This window comes from Amphibalanus amphitrite, unplaced genomic scaffold (genome assembly GCF_019059575.1).
Source record: "Amphibalanus amphitrite isolate SeventyFive unplaced genomic scaffold, NRLGWU_Aamphi_draft 000594F_arrow, whole genome shotgun sequence".
Taxonomy (NCBI): domain Eukaryota; kingdom Metazoa; phylum Arthropoda; class Thecostraca; order Balanomorpha; family Balanidae; genus Amphibalanus; species Amphibalanus amphitrite.
The window spans coordinates 29,526-47,475 of NW_024882088.1; the positions used below are offsets into that span (position 1 = coordinate 29,526).

Here is a 17,950-nt window from a genome sequence, read left to right on the forward strand (position 1 = left end):
AAATTTTATTAACATGAAATGGGAAAGAATAAAAATATTTAAACGGTAAAAATAAGATATAACGCACTTTGAATTCATTCTTTCTCCTTTCTTTGAGTATCAGCTGGCACGTAAATTCCACAATTTTCCATAGATTGACACCTTGGTTGCATCTGGTATATTTTCACTGCGCTCTGACTCGGGGGTGTTGTTTATCCTCCGCGTATTTTGTAAAAGGTTGTGATATGCTGGAGTGTTTTTGGATTATTTGTACTTCAGACTAAACGAAAAGTACCTACCTAACAAGCGATGAAGTGCTGTTGCAGGTAAATATACATTTTCCTGATAAATGGTCTCAATTGCCCAAGGTATTACGCAACCAGGTCGTGGCTTATCACAAATGATAAGTTTTTGAATTAAATTTTGACAATAATTCTAGCATGAACTTTGAGTATGAAAACGATAAAAATATTGTTCAAAATTACAGCAACTTCCCAGTGAAAGGACTCTTCAAACATTTATAACACTGGTAGAAAATGAGTTGATCATGATAGAAATGAATGGGAATATTGATTATTGATACCTGTTAACAAGACCCTGGAAAACAAGACCCCCGATTTCCTTAATTCACAGGCGCCAGGCAGCTTGGCAGACGTGCAAGAGGGTGAGGCAGCAATCTGGCAGAAGCTGACTAGACTAGATTCAGTTGCCTCTCTGTCCTTGACCAGTCCTGTTGTGCGCCGCTTTTGCCTCCTTGTGGTCCCAGTCGCGGTGTTGATAGATATTAGCCAGTTATTTCTTATTTTCGTGAGTCATTGTGAATAAGAAGAGCAGAAAAGGTAAGAGTAGGAATCTTTACCATGTCATCTGCCAAAATAAGAACAAGATTGGGATCCAGTGCATCACAAACAGCACAAACAGTGATCAGCAATGATCAACAAGACAAAGAGGTAGAAGTGGACAACAGTGATTGTGATGGGGGAGAGACAATGCAAGGAAGGAAGTCAAAGAAGGTGAAACCAAAGTATGTCTGCAGAGGTGGAAAGAAGCTTTGTGGGCAACGGATTGCAGATGGCGAGGACTCTGTTCAGTGCGATCTATGTGAGGAGTGGTTCCACCCGAGGTGCCAGAGCCTCACCGTGGAGGCCTTCAGGGCGCTATCAGACTACGAGTTCATCTGGCTATGCTGTAGTTGCAAGCCTAACTTCATGGACATACTCAAGATGGGAAAGAAGCTAGAAGCAAAGCTCGAGAACGTCAAGCAAGAGATCATGAACAAACTGGAGATTGACACGAGGGCGGATTCAAGCAAAAGACTGGAAGAAAAAATTGGATCGATGGAGAAATATATCACAGAGAAAATTCAAGAGCAGCAAAAGGAAGCCGAGAAAGTGGCAAAAGTGCAAAAGGAAGTGGTCCAAACCATACCAAAGCTGCAGTCAGAATTGCTCAAAAGTACACAGGATGTGAAGATGCTGGTTGAGAAGAGAGAAGAGCTTGCTAGGAGGGAAGTGAACATCATCATCCATAATATCCCTGAAAGCAAATCCAATGACCCAGGACAGAGGAAGAAGTACGATTGTGACAGTTTTCACAACATTGAGGAGGCACTACTGGGAAAAAATGATATGGAGATCACAAAGATCTTCAGACTTGGGAAAAAACAAGAATCAAAAGAAGGAGAGTCAGAGCCAAAGCCAAGACTGCTGCTAGTAGGCCTGAAGAGGAAGGATGATGTTGATGCACTGATGAGCAAGAGGTGGAGCCTGAAAGAAGTAGGTTTCAGCAACATCTATCTGACAAGAGATCAGTCACCGGAAGAAAGGGCAGTCCAGCGGAAGCTCAGGGAAGAGTTGACAGAAAAAGGACGGGAGACGCACAGAGTGTTTCGGGGTAAGGTTGTCCCAAGAAACCAGTAGAGCTGTAAATGAAGGAAAATGTATACCAAAAGTAATGAAGTGTATGTATACAAACATTAACAGTCTAGCCAACAAACAGGATGAATTAAGATGCAGGGTAAAACACCTGGACCCAGACGTGGTTGGATTGACGGAAGTATGGCAAAAGGAAATGTTTAATATGGATGGTTACCATGTTTTGCGAATGGATAGGCCACTCACCCAAGTAGGTGGTGGTGTCATGCTATTAATACGGAGCAGCTTTACAGTTATTGAATGTAAAGAATTAAATGACAAGAACTTTCAAGAAGCCATATGGTGTTATATTCAACCATCGCCAGGAGTACGGATCCTTGTAGGGGTATGTTATAGAAGCCCAGTAAGCAGTATTGAGAATAACGAGAAGCTACTGGAAGTAATTGAGCAAGCTAGTAGAATGCCAGCAACATGCCTACTCCTAATGAGGGATTTTAATTTTCCAGAGGTTGATTGGGAAAGTGGAAGTGTTAGAGGGCCAGAGAATGCTGCACCAGCTATGTTTTTTGAGAAAATTCAGGATGTCACACTGTTCCAGCAAGTGAAGTTTCACACTAGGTTTAGAGAGGGTTGTCATCCATCAAGGCTAGATTTGATCTTCACCTCTGAACCTTTAATGGTGGATAATGTGAATAGGGAAAGTCCACTGGGTAAAAGTGATCATGTGACACTGACTTGGGACTTTTGCTATGGAAGTGTTCCAAAGTTGCATCAGCAAAAGGCTACCAAATTGAACTTTAGTAAAGGAAATTACAGAGAAATGTCAAGAGCCCTGAGTGAGGTTGACTGGGATATTATTGAGGGCATGAGTGTGGAAGAGGCTTGGGGTTATATTCTGGAAGAGCTGAACAAGCTGATAACTTTGCATGTCCCAAAAGTGACCATCAGGGCCAGAAAGAAACTGAGAGTACCATGGTGGCACAGTGGGCTGGAGAAGCAGGTGAAGCTGAAACACAAAGCTTGGAAGAGATATGTTGAAGCTGCAACAGCAGAAAATCATGTGAAGTATACACAACAGAGAAATACAACAACAAAGGAGATTCGTAAAGCAAAGCATTTATATGAAAACAAGATAACAGCCAGCCTTAAGGGAGGTTGCAAGAAGCTATATAGCTACATCAGAACACAACATAAGGTCAAGGCATCTGTTGGACCATTGAAGAATAAACATGGGGAGCTTACCAAGACAGACCAGGAAGTGGCTGATACCCTTCAGGAGTTTTTCACGATGGTGTACACAGAGGAAGGGAGTGCAGAGATGCCCACATTCCCTGAGCAATTGGATCCAACAATGGCTCTGTCAGACATTCAAGTCACAGAAGAACAAGTTCTGAAAGAGTTGAAAGGTCTGAAAGCCGAGAAGGCACCGGGACCTGACAACTTGGCCTCAGCTGTAATGAAGGGTTGTGCTGAGCAACTAGCCAGACCTTTCTGCTGTCTCTTTAACAAGACTTTGACCTCAGGCCAGTTGCCCCATGACTGGAAGAAAGCAACCATAACACCTATCTACAAGAAAGGCGCTAGGAGTGAGGCATGCAACTACAGGCCAGTGAGCCTCACTTCCCAGGCCTGTAAGGTCATGGAGAGAATCGTTAAGAAACAGATTGTACAACACCTAGAAGCGCATAGATTGGTAAGCAAGCATCAACATGGATTTGTCAAGATGAAGTCATGCCAAACAAACCTATTGGAAGCCCTAGAGGACTGGACAAGGATCTTGGATGAAAGGAAAGGGTTGGACATCATATACTTGGACTATCAAAAAGCATTTGATAAAGTTCCTCACAGAAGACTATTAAGCAAGATGAGTGCATATGGAATAAAAGGGAACTTACTAAGATGGCTTAAAGAATTTCTCGTTGGAAGACAGCAACAAGTCAGAGTCTGTGATAGCCGGTCAAAGTGGGTGAAAGTTACAAGTGGGGTGCCTCAAGGCTCGGTTTTGGGACCAATTCTGTTTTTGATTTATGTGAACGAGATTCCTACACTGGTGCAAAGTCAAGTCAAGATGTTTGCAGATGACTTGAAAGTATACCGGGATATCACCTCCGAACAAGACATCCAAGAACTTCAGCGAGACTTAGACATATTGGCTGGATGGTCAAGCACTTGGTTGTTAAGCTTCAATATCTCGAAATGCATGGTTATGCATTGTGGTGAAAACAATCCAAAAGGGAAATATTACATGAAACAAAATCAGGATTACAATGCACTACAGGAAACAAACCAAGAAAAGGACCTAGGAGTAGTGATTGACACCACTTTGAAGCCAACTGCCCAGTGTGCAAGGGCTGCAAGTAAGGGAACTTTTGCTCTGAAGCAGCTCAAAATGGCATTTGGGGCCATAAGCAGACAGAATTTCAATGTACTTTACAAAACCTATATCAGGCCACACCTTGAGTACTGTATTCAAGCAGTGGGTCCCTATATGGTGCAAAACTTTCAGACTTTGGAAAAAGTTCAACGCAGGGCCACCAAGATGGTTCATGGTATGAAGAATATTCCCTATCAAGAACGGCTCAACAGGCTCGGGCTTACAAGCATCAAACAGAGAATCCTGAGAGGAGACCTTATCATGACATATAAGGTCCTTACAGGGAAGACGAGGATGGACCCAGAGCTTTTCTTTGCAAGGACTGAGGACAGCAGAACAAGAGGACATCACCTGAAATTGACCAAGAAGAGAGTTACTCACAAAGCAAGAAGCCAGTTTTTCTCACAACGGGTCATCAACCACTGGAACAAACTGCCAGATGATGTTGTCCTGGCTCCATCAACAAACTCTTTCAAAGAGAGGCTAGACCAACACTGGGCCACAAAATCATCCTCAATGTGATCCAAATCCAGTACCCATGCTATGAAGTGAGCACCAAATAGACATTGGTCTAATCCTAGCTCACATCTATAAACCTAAACCTAACCTAAGCTCTACTGGTACACTGGCCGCATATAAGCTTTTCTCATCTGTAAACCGCGAGTTGCGAAATTTTGCCGCCAGATCGCAGTGTGATTACGAATCTAGTCTTATTGACAGGTCAAAGGACAATCCCAAACTGCTCCATTCTTATATAAGAAACAAGAAGACCGGCAGACCAGCGGTTGGTCCCTTGCTTTTGCAATCTGGTCACCATACTGATGATCCCACAGCTATGGCTGAGCTACTTGCAACATCTTTTGCCTCTGTATTCACCACTGTCACCCCCACTAACCCCTCGCCCCACCAGGCCTTCGACGGGACTCTCAGCCATGTAGAAGTATGTACAGAGAATGTTCGCCTTGCTCTCAAAGATCTCGACCCTAACTCTGCCATGGGCCCCGATGGAATACATCCACAGGTATTGAAGGAATGTGCCGATGACCTCGCCTACCCTTTACAGATTATATACACGAGATCACAGAGAGAGAGGGACGACTACCCTCTTGCTGGAAAAAATCCCTAGTTATACCTATTTTCAAGAAGGGCTCCAGGTTTGATCCACTAAACTATAGACCTATCAGTCTGACGTCTGTTGTGTGCAAAACGATGGAACGCCTGATTTGCACGCAGATACGTAATTACCTGGAAACGAACTCACTGCTGACCTCAAACCAATTCGGTTTCAGGACTGGCAGAAGTACAATGGACCAGCTGCTCCTAGCTTATAACACAGTGTCTAAAAACACGGACCTTGGTGGCGTGACTGACGTCATTCTCTTCGATTTCAGTAAGGCGTTTGATGTCGTCTGCCACGATCTCATGATAACCAAACTGAGATCGATTGGTTTGACAGGTGCTCTCATTGACTGGATACGTTCATTTCTCCAGGGCAGACAGATGCAAGTGTGTGTGAAGGACATGATAAGCCAACCTAGGGTTGTCAGCAGTGGTGTACCGCAGGGCTCTGTCCTTGGGCCCCTGTTGTTCCTGGTTTATATTGACGGCGTAGCATCACAGCTGAGAAGTGAATATAAAATTTTTGCAGATGACCTGAAACTTTATGCCTGTGTGAAACATGCCCCAGGAACCTCACCAGTGTTATCCTCTGCCCAAGTACAAAAAGACATTGATACACTGCAAACCACAGCAGCATCGTGGTGTCTGAAAATGAACCCAAAGAAATGTGCAGTTCTCCGCTTTGCGAGGCCCCGCGCTAACTTGCCTTCACCGGTGTACTTCCTTGATGGACAGCAAATCCCACATGTAGATTCTCACTCTGATCTTGGTGTTACTGTCGACTCGCAGCTTAAATTTCACGAGCACATTAGGACTGTTGCACACAAGGCTAGCGGTCTGGCCCATAGTTTTCTTAAGTCTACCGTTTGCAGGTCTCGCGCATTTATGTTGTTCTTGCTCACTACTCATATCCGACCTGTTATAGAATACTGTTCATGCTTGTGGCATACAGGTTATCTGAAAGACTTGCGGGTCTTAGAAAATGTTCAGAGGAAGTGGACAAAGCGAGTGGATGGAATGAATGGATTAAGCTATGCAGATCGCCTACAGTCCTTGAACCTGTATTCTGTCCAAGGGAGGCTCATTCGTGCGGACTTGATACAATGTTGGAAGCTGTTTAACGGTAGATCGTGCCTGAGTCCAGATGACCTGTTCGACCGCCCTCCACAGGATCGGACTAGGGGCCATTGCTTTAGGATTTTCCCCACTCTCACCCACACAGACACTAGAAAGCGCTTTTTCTCTGTCAGATGCATTGCTGTTTGGAACTCACTGCCTGAGGATGCTGTCCGTGCACCTAACATAGCTAGCTTTAAGAAAATGATTGAGGTACATGCACGTAATAGCCTGCTCAGATATGATTGAGGATGAGCAGTGCTGATTTTGTAAGTAGTTATAGGTATGTAGGTTATTTCCTCGTAGCTAAGCGTGTAGAAATGTGACTGCGTTCATCTGACGAGCTTGTGGAAGACGCACAATACCAGTCAAAACTCCCAGGACTAATGGTCAAGAATATCACAACTGGGCTGGCGCGTCTGGCATTCAGGGTTCCTTCCAATTCCTTTCGGTCCTTCCACCTTGCCTTTTCTTTCCGACACAAATGGGAACCCAACCAGGTAAGAGAACCAGGTAAGAGTTAAAGGAAACAGTCCACTTTCCTGAAATCAGTATTTTGCTATTGATTTATGATTTTTTATGCTCAAAATAATCATGAAATAAAATAAAACCTTTTTGTAAAAACAATTATTTTCTTTATTTTAATATAGGGCGAACTATATTCTATGTAAAATAATGTTTGACGCGGAAGCTTATTACGCATTGACCAATCATATTGCGTAGCTCAAACCTACGAATACTGCATTGGCTGTAAGCAGCACGCTGATTGGCTGACGATGACGTGGCTGCATTCCTGTGCAAGGCACGCATTCCTCTACAAGGCACTCTTTTCGGAACGAGAAATGGAATTTCTTCGTCTAAGGTGATCGTTGAGCCGTAAAAGCTCCTGATTTGTGCTAGTCTCAGCTCAAGCTACGAAACTGCTATTCCAGCTCAAAACCCCATGTTAAAAGTGAACTATTTCCTTTAAAAAGTGTAAGAAGTGTTCCTAATTGCGTTTACTTCTTTAAAGTATTGACGTTGCTGTACTCTATTTCCTGAAATGCATCTATACCCAGGTTAGGTCATGTGTTATCTTGAATGCATAGGTTGAAACTCACCAACCATCATAGGTAGGTAGGTAGGTGCCTACTGTTTTCCAGTGCCAGAAGTCAATAAAAGCATACCTAACTAAAAAAAAATTATCATGCCTACATGACAGCATGTGGTTCACCCCACTTACTGGCCACTAGCTATGGCTACTACCTCATTCGCTAACCACCACCATTGATAGGTGTACACTACAAACAGTTCGTAAATAATTTGAATTTAAAGTTGGCCTTTCAGTACCTACCAGAAGCTGATGATCAAATAAGCAGGCAATGGAACAGACTAGGTTGAGGTTAAGTTGTTCATTGCTTCTACCTGCAATCAAAAACTTAGCTAAAGCAGACTTAAAAGAAGCTTGCTAAGCAAATAACCAACATTTAGGTACAATTAGCATCTTGATATTTCAATGTAAAATTGTCATGAGTTAAGCAGGCATTTTTCTTTGTGGGTAAATTATCATATTCTAGTTTCATATTTTGTTCAGCTTACAAAGTCATAACTCATAGTCTTATCTCCAGGTACCAAATTAAAATGTTAGTAAAACTGATTCAAAGAAGGCCAAAGAAGGCATACCTAACACTTATCTCCAGGTACCAAATTAAAATGTTAGTAAAACTGATTCAAAGAAGGCCAAAGAAGGCATAACAGTATGTACTCTCTGTTACAACTTATGAATTGCAATCTTGATATATCTGTTTACAATATTTTTTCATTTATTGATCTTAATTGTTATCCCATCATGTCTCTGACAACAATAACTTGTCTGGAAAACACTCTAAACAAATATCTTGGGGTTCACAGGTAGTTCTTCTTCTGCAGGCCAGATGCCTCTTCCACAGGATTGTACCCATTTCATGTTCACTCCACAGTCCACAGCATGATTTCCTGGCCACTTCTCTTCACAGCAGTCAGGACAGTTTTCTGGACACTCCCCTTCACAGTACAGATCCTGACTGTGCCTCCTACACAGGATAGATCCCTGGACCAGGCACCAGCTCTCCACAGTTCCCTGGCTGCAGTCCTCTTCAAAAGGACAGAACCCTGGACCCTGTCCACACCTCTCCACAGTTCTTTGACCAGTGACCACGTCTCAGCAATAAGACAGCTCCCTGACCCCGCTTCTACCACGGACCATCCCTCTGACCCCTCGTTCCCCTCAGGCGGGCGCCCTGAGCGGGCCGCGCCGGGCTGGTAGCCGCCGCCGCCGCCGCCGCCGTCATGGAGCTGAAGGTGTGGGTGGACGGCATCCAGCGGATCGTCTGCGGCGTCACCGAGGCCACCAGCTGCCAGGACGTGGTGTACGCGCTGGCACACGCCACCGGCCGCACCGGCCGCTTCACGCTCATCGAGCGGTGGCGGAACAACGAGCGGCTGCTGGCGCCGCAGGAGAACCCGGTCAAGGTGAGGATGGTCAGCTGGGGGAATAGCTGAGCTGGATGGGGTGAGGGGCGATTGAAAGGAATGGAAATGGTTGAGGGGTCGTCCAAGACTTGGATTTGCTAATGCAATGTCTTGATTTAATTATTCATCCAATGTGTTTGTGCACTCGTAAATAGTCATAACATAAAACAAAACTTGAGTGCTTAGCATTATGTCCTCTTCCTTCAATTTTATTCCGATCGTTAGGACAGTCGAGACTATTTATAAACGGAATACAACTCGCTTCCTGCTTAGTTCCCGAATTGAAATGAGACAACAGGCTTGTTCTCAGTCGCGAAGATTTATCTTTGTTGAATAAAGATTAGCTTCGGGAATCGTCGTTTAAGGGCGTTTGTCAGACTCGAAAAAGCTGTTGTTTGCATGTTCTCGAGCAGGTCAACAGTGACTAGTTTGCTGTTATAAAAATTGTATATTGTTCACCTGGCTCATGATATGTTGCATGTCGTTAACAAAAAATGTCTAATGACAGGTAAAATAAAGACAAGGTCATACAATCTTACGAGCAATGAACCTGTTGGTGGGCATCAGGTCACCCAGGCCATTGTTCAACTACGGTTGTTAAGCCGGCTCACAGGCCGTATTATATACCGTATTATATCCCGTATTATGTACCGTAAAGCCCGTGGCCTGCCACCGGTTTCGGGTCTGACTACCTCGCCCTGCTGTTTCGCCAGGTGCTGATGAAATGGGGCGAGTACTCGAGTGACGTGCAGTTCATCCTCTTGCGCTCGCCGCTGGAGGCCAAGTCTCCGTCTCGCGCGCGCCGCTCGGGCCGCTCATCCCGCGGCCCGTCCGAGCCGTCTCCGCCGAGTCCCGACACTAGCACGACAGTGCTGTCGCCGGAGCTGCAGCGGCGCCGCTCCGAGCTGCGGCTGCTGGAGCACGTGAAGCGCGGCACCGTGGGCGTGGTGCGTGGCGTGCAGCAGCGGCCCGCCGACGAGCCGTGGCCGCCGGCCGGGCCGGCCGCGCCGCCCCCTCCGCCGCCCCGGCTGACCGACAAGCCGGGCCTGAATGACAGCGTGTCGAGCGCCGACACCAGTCTCAATACTAGTCACGACCGGGTTCCGGGTCTGCGACGGGCCGGCGAGGCGGCACCGTCTCCGGGGCCGCGGTTCAGCACGCCGCCGCCGTACCGGGACCCTCCGCCGCCGGCGGCGGGCCGGGCGGGGCCACGCCGGCCGCCGCCCTACCGCGAGCCGCCGCCGCCGCCGCCGCCGCCGCCCGGCCGGAGTCCGTCCGGCAGCGGCAGCAGCCAGTCCAGCAGCCCGCTGCGGCCGGCGCCGCCGCAGCCGCCGCCGGCCGCGCCCCTCTCTAGTCAGATCCCGGATGGCTCCGGCACTCCGCCCGGACACCCGGCAAAGGTGAGCAGGCATCAACGGCGACATGAATGAACGGATCGAGAATATGCTGTTGCATCTACTTCTTATAGCAGCAGATTGGTAAACATTAAGTTTCAGTCAGTCATTTTCGCTCATTACTGGATGTTTTTTTATTATATGGGTAACCATAGCTCGCGAACTTTCATGAAGTTGCTATCCGTGCAGTATGTGCTCAGCCAGGTCAGCAGCTATTCATTTTTCCATGGCTGACCTTTTTCGAATTCGCGTCTTGCGCATGCGATGCTTTCTAGCAAATTGTCTTCCTTTCACCATTCGTCCTTACTGCTACGTAAAAAGCGTTATCGTACTTCTGCTTTGTTCGGCCAAGGTTTCATGGTCGTTGGTTGCTGATAGGAAAGAAATCACCGTATATAGAGAATGACGATATTCGTATTTGGCCGACCTTTTGTTTGTGCGATATTCTTACAATGAGTGGCTTAACGTTCTATGCATATGATAAATAGTGATGCGCATTACGCACGGTACGGATACCATGTCATGCAAGTTGTAATGCCCGGTAGCAAATGTCCGCAACTTCAAGCTGCATGAATAAGGCGGTTTCATAGGTAGAAAGGTAATCGTGCCCATGAATAGGTAAATATGCGTTCCTCAAATTCTCTATTGCTCATAGCCAGGCGGCTTGCCGAGAATTGGCCGAGCTGCACCATTTCTGTGGTTAAGTTTTAATACATGCGATGCACTATGCCCAGTATGACGTGATGCTTGTACTATCAGGAGCGACACTCCAGTCATACTCGATGGGCTGGTTTTGGGTTGAATCACCCGACGGCTCTTTGGCTAATATTGTGTCGACAACGCGGGCCATGTGAATTATCTTTCCGATCGGCATCCCTGCCAGCAGGAATCAGGCCAAGTCTACATTGAGCCATCAGATAACGGATTCAGAATATACTTAGTCTAAGTAAGCCAGAACGCCGACTAGGTGGATTTTCCCGCTGATTAGCTGTAATTTGTCTTGATTGGTGCTGTATTTTTATGATTTAAACTAAAAACACGATTGATGCTTCTGGCTATTTGGATTGAGCAAGTATTAAAGAACTTAATTTTAACGACAAGCGGACACAGCTCGCTTTCTATTCTCATTATAGGTACGTACATTCGTGACTCATAAGGTTGCGTGACCACCATGGTCCAACACGATGTGTCCACCTTTGGATCATCCCCCCACGGCTCGTCTCGACGAATGTTGGTCGTGTTTGTCTCCTCCTTGATAAGTCTGATCTGTGCGCGCAGGGGCGCGGGCCGGGCCGACGGCTCGCCACCGACCAGTATGCCATGGAGGAGGTGGTCTACAACAGTCAGTACCGTGAGCTCCTCTCGGTCGTCAACGCGCAGAAACACCAGCTCAGCTCGCTCCAGGCCGACGTCACAAAGGTGCGTGACGTCATCGGGTGAACAACTGGTGCTGCCAGACAGTGTTTCATTTTTCAGCCTTTTTAGTGGCAAATCACACCTAATGGGGAAAATATTTTCATCCCTAAAATATGAATGACTGACTTTACTTCATCTCTGAAAAGAGTTTCATGTATTCCCAACAGCCAGTTCACTTGTCACTTGACAGTTGATGCACCCACATCCTTTTGTTTCACACCCTGTCAAGATCCTGACATGAAATCCTGGTTTATCAGTTAGCATAAAAATTGGCATTACACCATTTTACAAAAATACTGCAGTTATTTACTTTCTTTTTTCTCATCCTAGGATTTTTTTTTTCTTCATCGGCACACCCAACCAATATCCAATTTTAGAACACTGCTGCCAGATGGACGGGCGTGGGGCGTAACGAGGATGTTGGTGTGGGCAGGATGGGTATGACTGACCAGACTTTGAACGGAGTGATCATTTGGGGTTTGTGGGCTGTCTTATGGAGCAACTCTTGGTCAGACATAGGTTTTTAGCTACGTTAACACGCGCACCGACGGGGGGCGGATATCCGCCCCCCCCCCCCGAGGTTTTTCGCGGATAGCGGGAAAACCCGCCGCGAAATTTGGTACGACTATTCTCTCATCAATTTTACACATGGTGTGCAAGTTTGAATCTCCTAACTTTGAAGGTCAGGTCACCAGGTCACTTTGAATGACCCAACCTCAAGTCACTTTTTTGCAACTTTGTCACCGTGCCAGAGCTACAGTAGATTTCAGAGGCCTTTGAAAGTCGCAGGATGTTATAAGGTCATTAGTAGCTACAATTTGTATGTCTCGGAATTTTGATGTCGGTGACCTAAGGTCAGGTCAATTTCGCGACCTCCCCATTATAAGTCAATGGAGGAAAAATCAACTCCCTGTTTTTACCACTAAAACGGGTCGGAATGGCCCCATATACCATACATGACTTCATATACGATCAACCTTCACTACCTTGAGGTCTGTTTTGCTGTTGGGCAGCTGTAAGGTCATGTGACGTCATCAAAGGTCACCAAAGGTTTTTTGCCAATAACTCCGTACAGGAACAAGATACAGCCGCGCGGATGGTCTCATTGTGTTCAGCTCGTCAAGACGCATCAAATGATATACATGATGACCTCGAGGTCACGTGACCTGAGGTCAACCTTTGACCTTGACCTTTCGAGGTCAACATATATATCATTCGATGCGGATTGACGAGAGGATCACGATGATGCCCTTAGTTTGTTCCTATCATGACTAATTCGAAAGTTATTCGAGGAAACCTCTCTCCTTATCTAGCGCCGCCATTTTGACTTTTTCGACCCCTGTGACGTCATCTTTGACCTGACCTGAAAATGACCTTAGTAAAAATTGTAGACCTTGTCCGTGCGTATCCGATGCCGTTTACCGCTTGTCGCTATCTTGCTTCGTTCTCGAGATCTCAGGGGGGGGGGCGGTCATCCGCCCCCCCCCCCCGTCGGTACGAAGTTGGCGCAGACCCCCGTCGGTGCGCGGGTTAAGGGATAGGGGGTCGGCTGGTCCTAAGGATAGCGAAGATTGATGTCTCATTGGACCTTCCCAAAGTGCCAGTGACTGTCAGTGAAGAACCAACAGCATGTGTCATAAACATATCAGAGAGTTGGTCAGAACCGCCAGTGTCGGAGGACTGGACTGTCGTTCAGAGCTCCCAGCGTACCCAGCCGCCCCCCCCCCTCCCCCCACCGGGAGGGGCTACCGATCGTTCCGCCGGTGTGGAACTGGGCCAAACCGACGGTCGGCTCGGCCTGGCAGCGGGCTATTTCCGAGTTTAGAGCGCGGCCGGTGACCGGTGGCCGTCACGGGGGCGCGGGGATGGATAGGGTGGGTGGAGGTGCGAGGGTGGAGAGGATAGGTGTAAGGATGACCCGTCAGAGCTGCGTCTGGAGGGTAACATTGGTCATTGACGTCTGTTGGAATGATCTGTTGTAGCTAGGAGGTCAGCTGTGCTGGAAGATGTTATTTGAGGCTAGCGCTGACGGTATGGCAACACACAACAGTTGCGCATTTATCGCCCAGATTGATTGAGTTATGCGGTCGGTATTTGCCAATCGGCGGCTATAATGAGGATTCCAGATCCTACACGATTGTTAGACCTCCTTTCGCATTCAAAACACACTAATTCATTATGGAATGAAGTGTTATGATAGTCATTAAAATAATAGTTTTTTTTTTGTACACAGCTGCCTTCTTAGCCAGTCCTTCTCCCGGCTCTTGCTCCGGCTCTAGGCATCGCTGCATTCCCGCTGGTAGAAGCTGATATTGCTTTAATCGAGAGCAGAAAATGCTCGGCTCAAACCGCGTGCACTGTCACGCACCTATGAAATGACACATTCCACGCCGGCGTGCTCCCGCGTCGCTCCGTGTAATACGAACTGCTTGAATCCAGCGCATTCCGCTCCGTACTGCGTGGTGGTTAACCATGTGATACAATTTTTTTTTCTTCGAAACTGTGAATGAAACTAAAGCAGCCTGGACTAATGATGCTGTCTTTTCTTCGATTTTCCCGTGGAAGAATGATCTTTAATTGTGTCGCCGTTATCGACGCGTCCTTATGTTGGTGTAAGCGTTGACAGTTGTGTTTAACCGGCTACAACATTTGGAATTAATCGTCTACATGACGCGTGTCACGTATATTTTGACTTCACAGCCGGTGAATAATGACGTCACTGTTCCTGTATTTCAGTGTGACGCCGAGATTGTGTACCTGGAAGAGTTTCAGCGAGAGCAGGACGTTCAACTGTCAGCCGTTCGCTCCGAGGCCAGTCGCCTCGAGGCGCTGCTGGCGGAGCGAAATCAGGAGGTAAGAAGTCCCACCAATCACACCGTTCACTTCTTGACGAATACATTCAATCGTCATTGCTACCATGAAGTCTTGTTTTATCCTCGGAGGATGCTTCAGCTCACGTCCTGCCGACTGCCACCTATCCTTATGCAACGAACGGTTCCCCGCGAACACTAGCCCTGTCACATCCCCTCACACTGACGGCAGCGGCAGCCAGCCCCTGGGCCAGTTCCCCGTGGTTTGATGTGGGCTATACCATGACCTGCTCTATGGATGCTGGCCAGCCGACTGTTTTGTGATGCGTCATGGGTCAGCTGGTACACGACTGAGCTGGCGGTCGGCTCGCATGCCGCTTGTTTAGCTGCGGTTTCACGTTGCACACAGACGAGGCACAGCAGCAGTTCCGTGTTGGTTGTTTTGATAGTGAGTTTTCCACTGCTTTAGGGGCCTGAGAGAGGGAGGTGGAAATAGTATGTTTGTCGGCGGGTTTAGGGGATTGGTGGAGGTGTTATTGAGGCCAGCAGTGGGGTCAGGGGGTACCGATTTACGTGGTGCACTTGGCGCGGCGTCCAATGCGATATCCGGCCTACAGGTGGAAGGAACTGCGTCGTATGTGCTACGCATTAGCTTTTTGTGTCGGCGTCTAGCATGTGCTGCGCCTCTTGTCATCGCCGTTCGCTGGGTTTCAATACCAGCCTTTTGCTTCACTTAACACTCGCATCATTTTACACCAAACTGTGGCATTGTCCTGTCTCTCAAATCCCGTGCGCTTGCCTGCACTCTCACCACAGAATGTCTCCTTCCCAAGCCCTCACCCCCTCTTGTGACCATGTCTGACTGAGTTCCCTTTGGACAGATTGCCGAGGCAGAGGAGAAGGCAGAGGAGTTGAGGAGGGAGTCCGAGGAGGGAGAGAGGATCAAGACCGAGAGTGAACAGCTCAAGGAGAAGTTGGCTACATGTGAGACGGAGCTGAAGACGTACTCGGAGAAAATACGGTAATTGGTGACCGAATGACGAAGTGACAGCTGTGCATGAGAGATAGATGATCCGTCCCTGGCTCACGGGTCTTATGAATTTGCGTAATATTTGCTATGAATTAAACTTACATTGGGATAAACTGTTCGGCGTGTTTTCGGCTCGTAAGATGTCTCTTCGTTGCCTTGAGTCTTTAGACCGGAGTAAGGTCTGGCCCGGCAAGTTCAACTGACTACCACTAAGGTCTACTCCCTCCAAAATCCGCATACCCGCCGGAACGGAATGACCAAAGGCGTGTCAGACCTTGGGACTGTCACCTTATCCCGTCCTCTTCCATGGGTCGATATCATCTGTGCATCATGTCACGCTGCTCAGCTCCCACCACGATTACCAACTAACTCCGGCCCTTCTTCCCCTCCCGCAGGGATCTGGGCGAGTCTCTGAAGTCGGAGCAGGAGCGGAGCGACCAGGAGGCGCAGCTGACGCAGCAGCAGCTGGAGCAGCTGGCCGCGCAGCTGTCCGCTCTCCAGGAGCAGTCGGACCGCACCGAGACGGAGCGCGCCGACCTGGAGACCCAGATCGGCCAGCTGGGAGAACAGCTGCTGGAGCGACAGCGGCGAGTCGAACAGCTGCTCGAGGAACTGAAGACGGTCAACCTGGAGAGCCTGCGCATGTCCGGCACCGAGGAGCTCGCCAAAGTCACCGAAGGTGAGAATCGAGGTACCTACGGTTGTTTCCACAGTCACTGGTTGATGAGCTGATGTGACAGTGGTGGTGCTTATGGTTTGGAATGGTTTGGATTATCGCTTTATTTCTGATATGGTTAGAGAGGAATCCTGTTGGTGTTAAGGACATTGCAGAATCACAATTTAAGTTTGAGAAGGCCATTGTTTAGTGTACTTTTTGGTTTCGCCTTGCCAAACCTGGCGAAGGTATACCGCGCAGTGTTGTACTCATCCACCAGCCTGACGTGTCCCTGTGTGCTTCCCGTGTCTCCAGGTCCGGCCAAGTCGGGTGTGAGTCGGCAGCTGATCGGCTCGCCGCGTCAGCTGGAGAGCGCCGTGCCCACCAGCAAGAACCCGCACGGCGTCTGGGTCTGAGGGGCACCCTCCCCCTCCCGAGGGGCGCCCGACCCCTCCCAGGGGCCAGGGAGGCTACCCGGCCGCCCGCCAGCGCCCGCTACTGCTTACTGTTCCTGCGTCTAGAGTTTGCCACATATCGACGCCCGCTGCCGCTAGATATTACCGCTTCCGCTCACTAATCGCTCGCTGTTTGGATGTTGTGCGCTGTCGGACACGCTTCAGACGCCCCTTTCTGTCGACGTGGATGTGGCGCTGCTTTGTTGTTCGCGCATATCCGTGCCCGCGCTTTTTGGCGTCGTTGCCGCTTTTCGCTGCTTGTGCTGCTGCTTGAATCTTATTTTCGACGTAGCTTTAGGATCTTGAACGGTACGCACGCCGTTTTGAAACCTAGTACAACATTGTTTGGTTGTTTTCTTGCCTTGACCCCGACTTAGTTTACGCTATTAGTTTTACGCCCTGCCCTGTTGGTCGTGTTTCGTTGTGAGGTCCGCCGCTGGGCGAACACCCCGAGTTGAGCGACAGAACTGTTACCAGATACGTATTTAAAGCATGGACACGACGTGGTACGATCTTACGTTTACATTATATACAATAGCCGATAGGTCTGAGTAGTAATCTTCACCATTGTGTGTGCGTGTTTAATTGACAGATCAACGTCGTATTCTGTACAGATGCCTACTATGCCGAGTTTTTAGTCGATTTGAGTTGTGTGTTTTAGCTGAGCAAGTATTGCATGTCAACCTATGAACAATCATTATAATCTGTGTTTGAATTCAGGGCTTATTTTAGCGTTTGCACGCCTTCAATTGTGTTTATTTACTTGGTAGCTAGCTCGCCCCCCAGTGTACATTTGTTTACCGGCGCGTGCCATATTGTCGGCCGGTGCCCCCACTGTGCGCCGGCTCGGCCGTGCTGCTGTGTTATAGACGAGGCAGCGCGTGTGCTGTGCTTCAGCTCAGAGTCTGCGGAGGGTAACTAACGCGCCAGACTGCCCCGCTGCGGGGGTAGAGGCGAGCGTGGGGTGTCTTCTGACAATCAAACGACGGCCCGGTCCGCCCCCGGGGTGACCGAGAGAGGAGAGAGGGCGGGCCGGGGAGAGAGTGAGAGGATCGGCTGAGTGAGAGTGGAAGTTTGTGCGCCTATTTGCGATGGTAATATACAGAAGACGACTTAAGCGAAATTTTTGTGGAGGTCGTGCGGATGACCGGACAGTTTTCTTTGCAGCTTCCCGAGAGCAAGGTTTTCTCTGATTTGAGAGCCATCCTGTGTTGCGGTTCCCGATTGGGGAGGATTGT

The 17,950-nt window shown here is 48.2% G+C and overlaps 1 protein-coding gene across 1 annotated transcript; it reads left to right on the plus strand.

Moving 5' to 3' along the window:
• The first annotated feature begins 162 nt into the window (after positions 1-162).
• On the plus strand, positions 163-17,829 carry LOC122394476 (ras association domain-containing protein 8-like). The gene is made up of 9 exons (XM_043391363.1): positions 163-305; positions 8,712-8,952; positions 9,666-10,129; positions 10,223-10,352; positions 11,625-11,765; positions 14,499-14,615; positions 15,454-15,593; positions 15,998-16,281; positions 16,573-17,829. The coding sequence occupies exons 2-9, from the start codon at positions 8,770-8,772 to the stop codon at positions 16,671-16,673; spliced, it is 1,560 nt and encodes a 519-aa protein (XP_043247298.1). The 5' UTR covers positions 163-305; positions 8,712-8,769; the 3' UTR covers positions 16,674-17,829.
• The last annotated feature ends 121 nt before the right edge of the window (positions 17,830-17,950 follow it).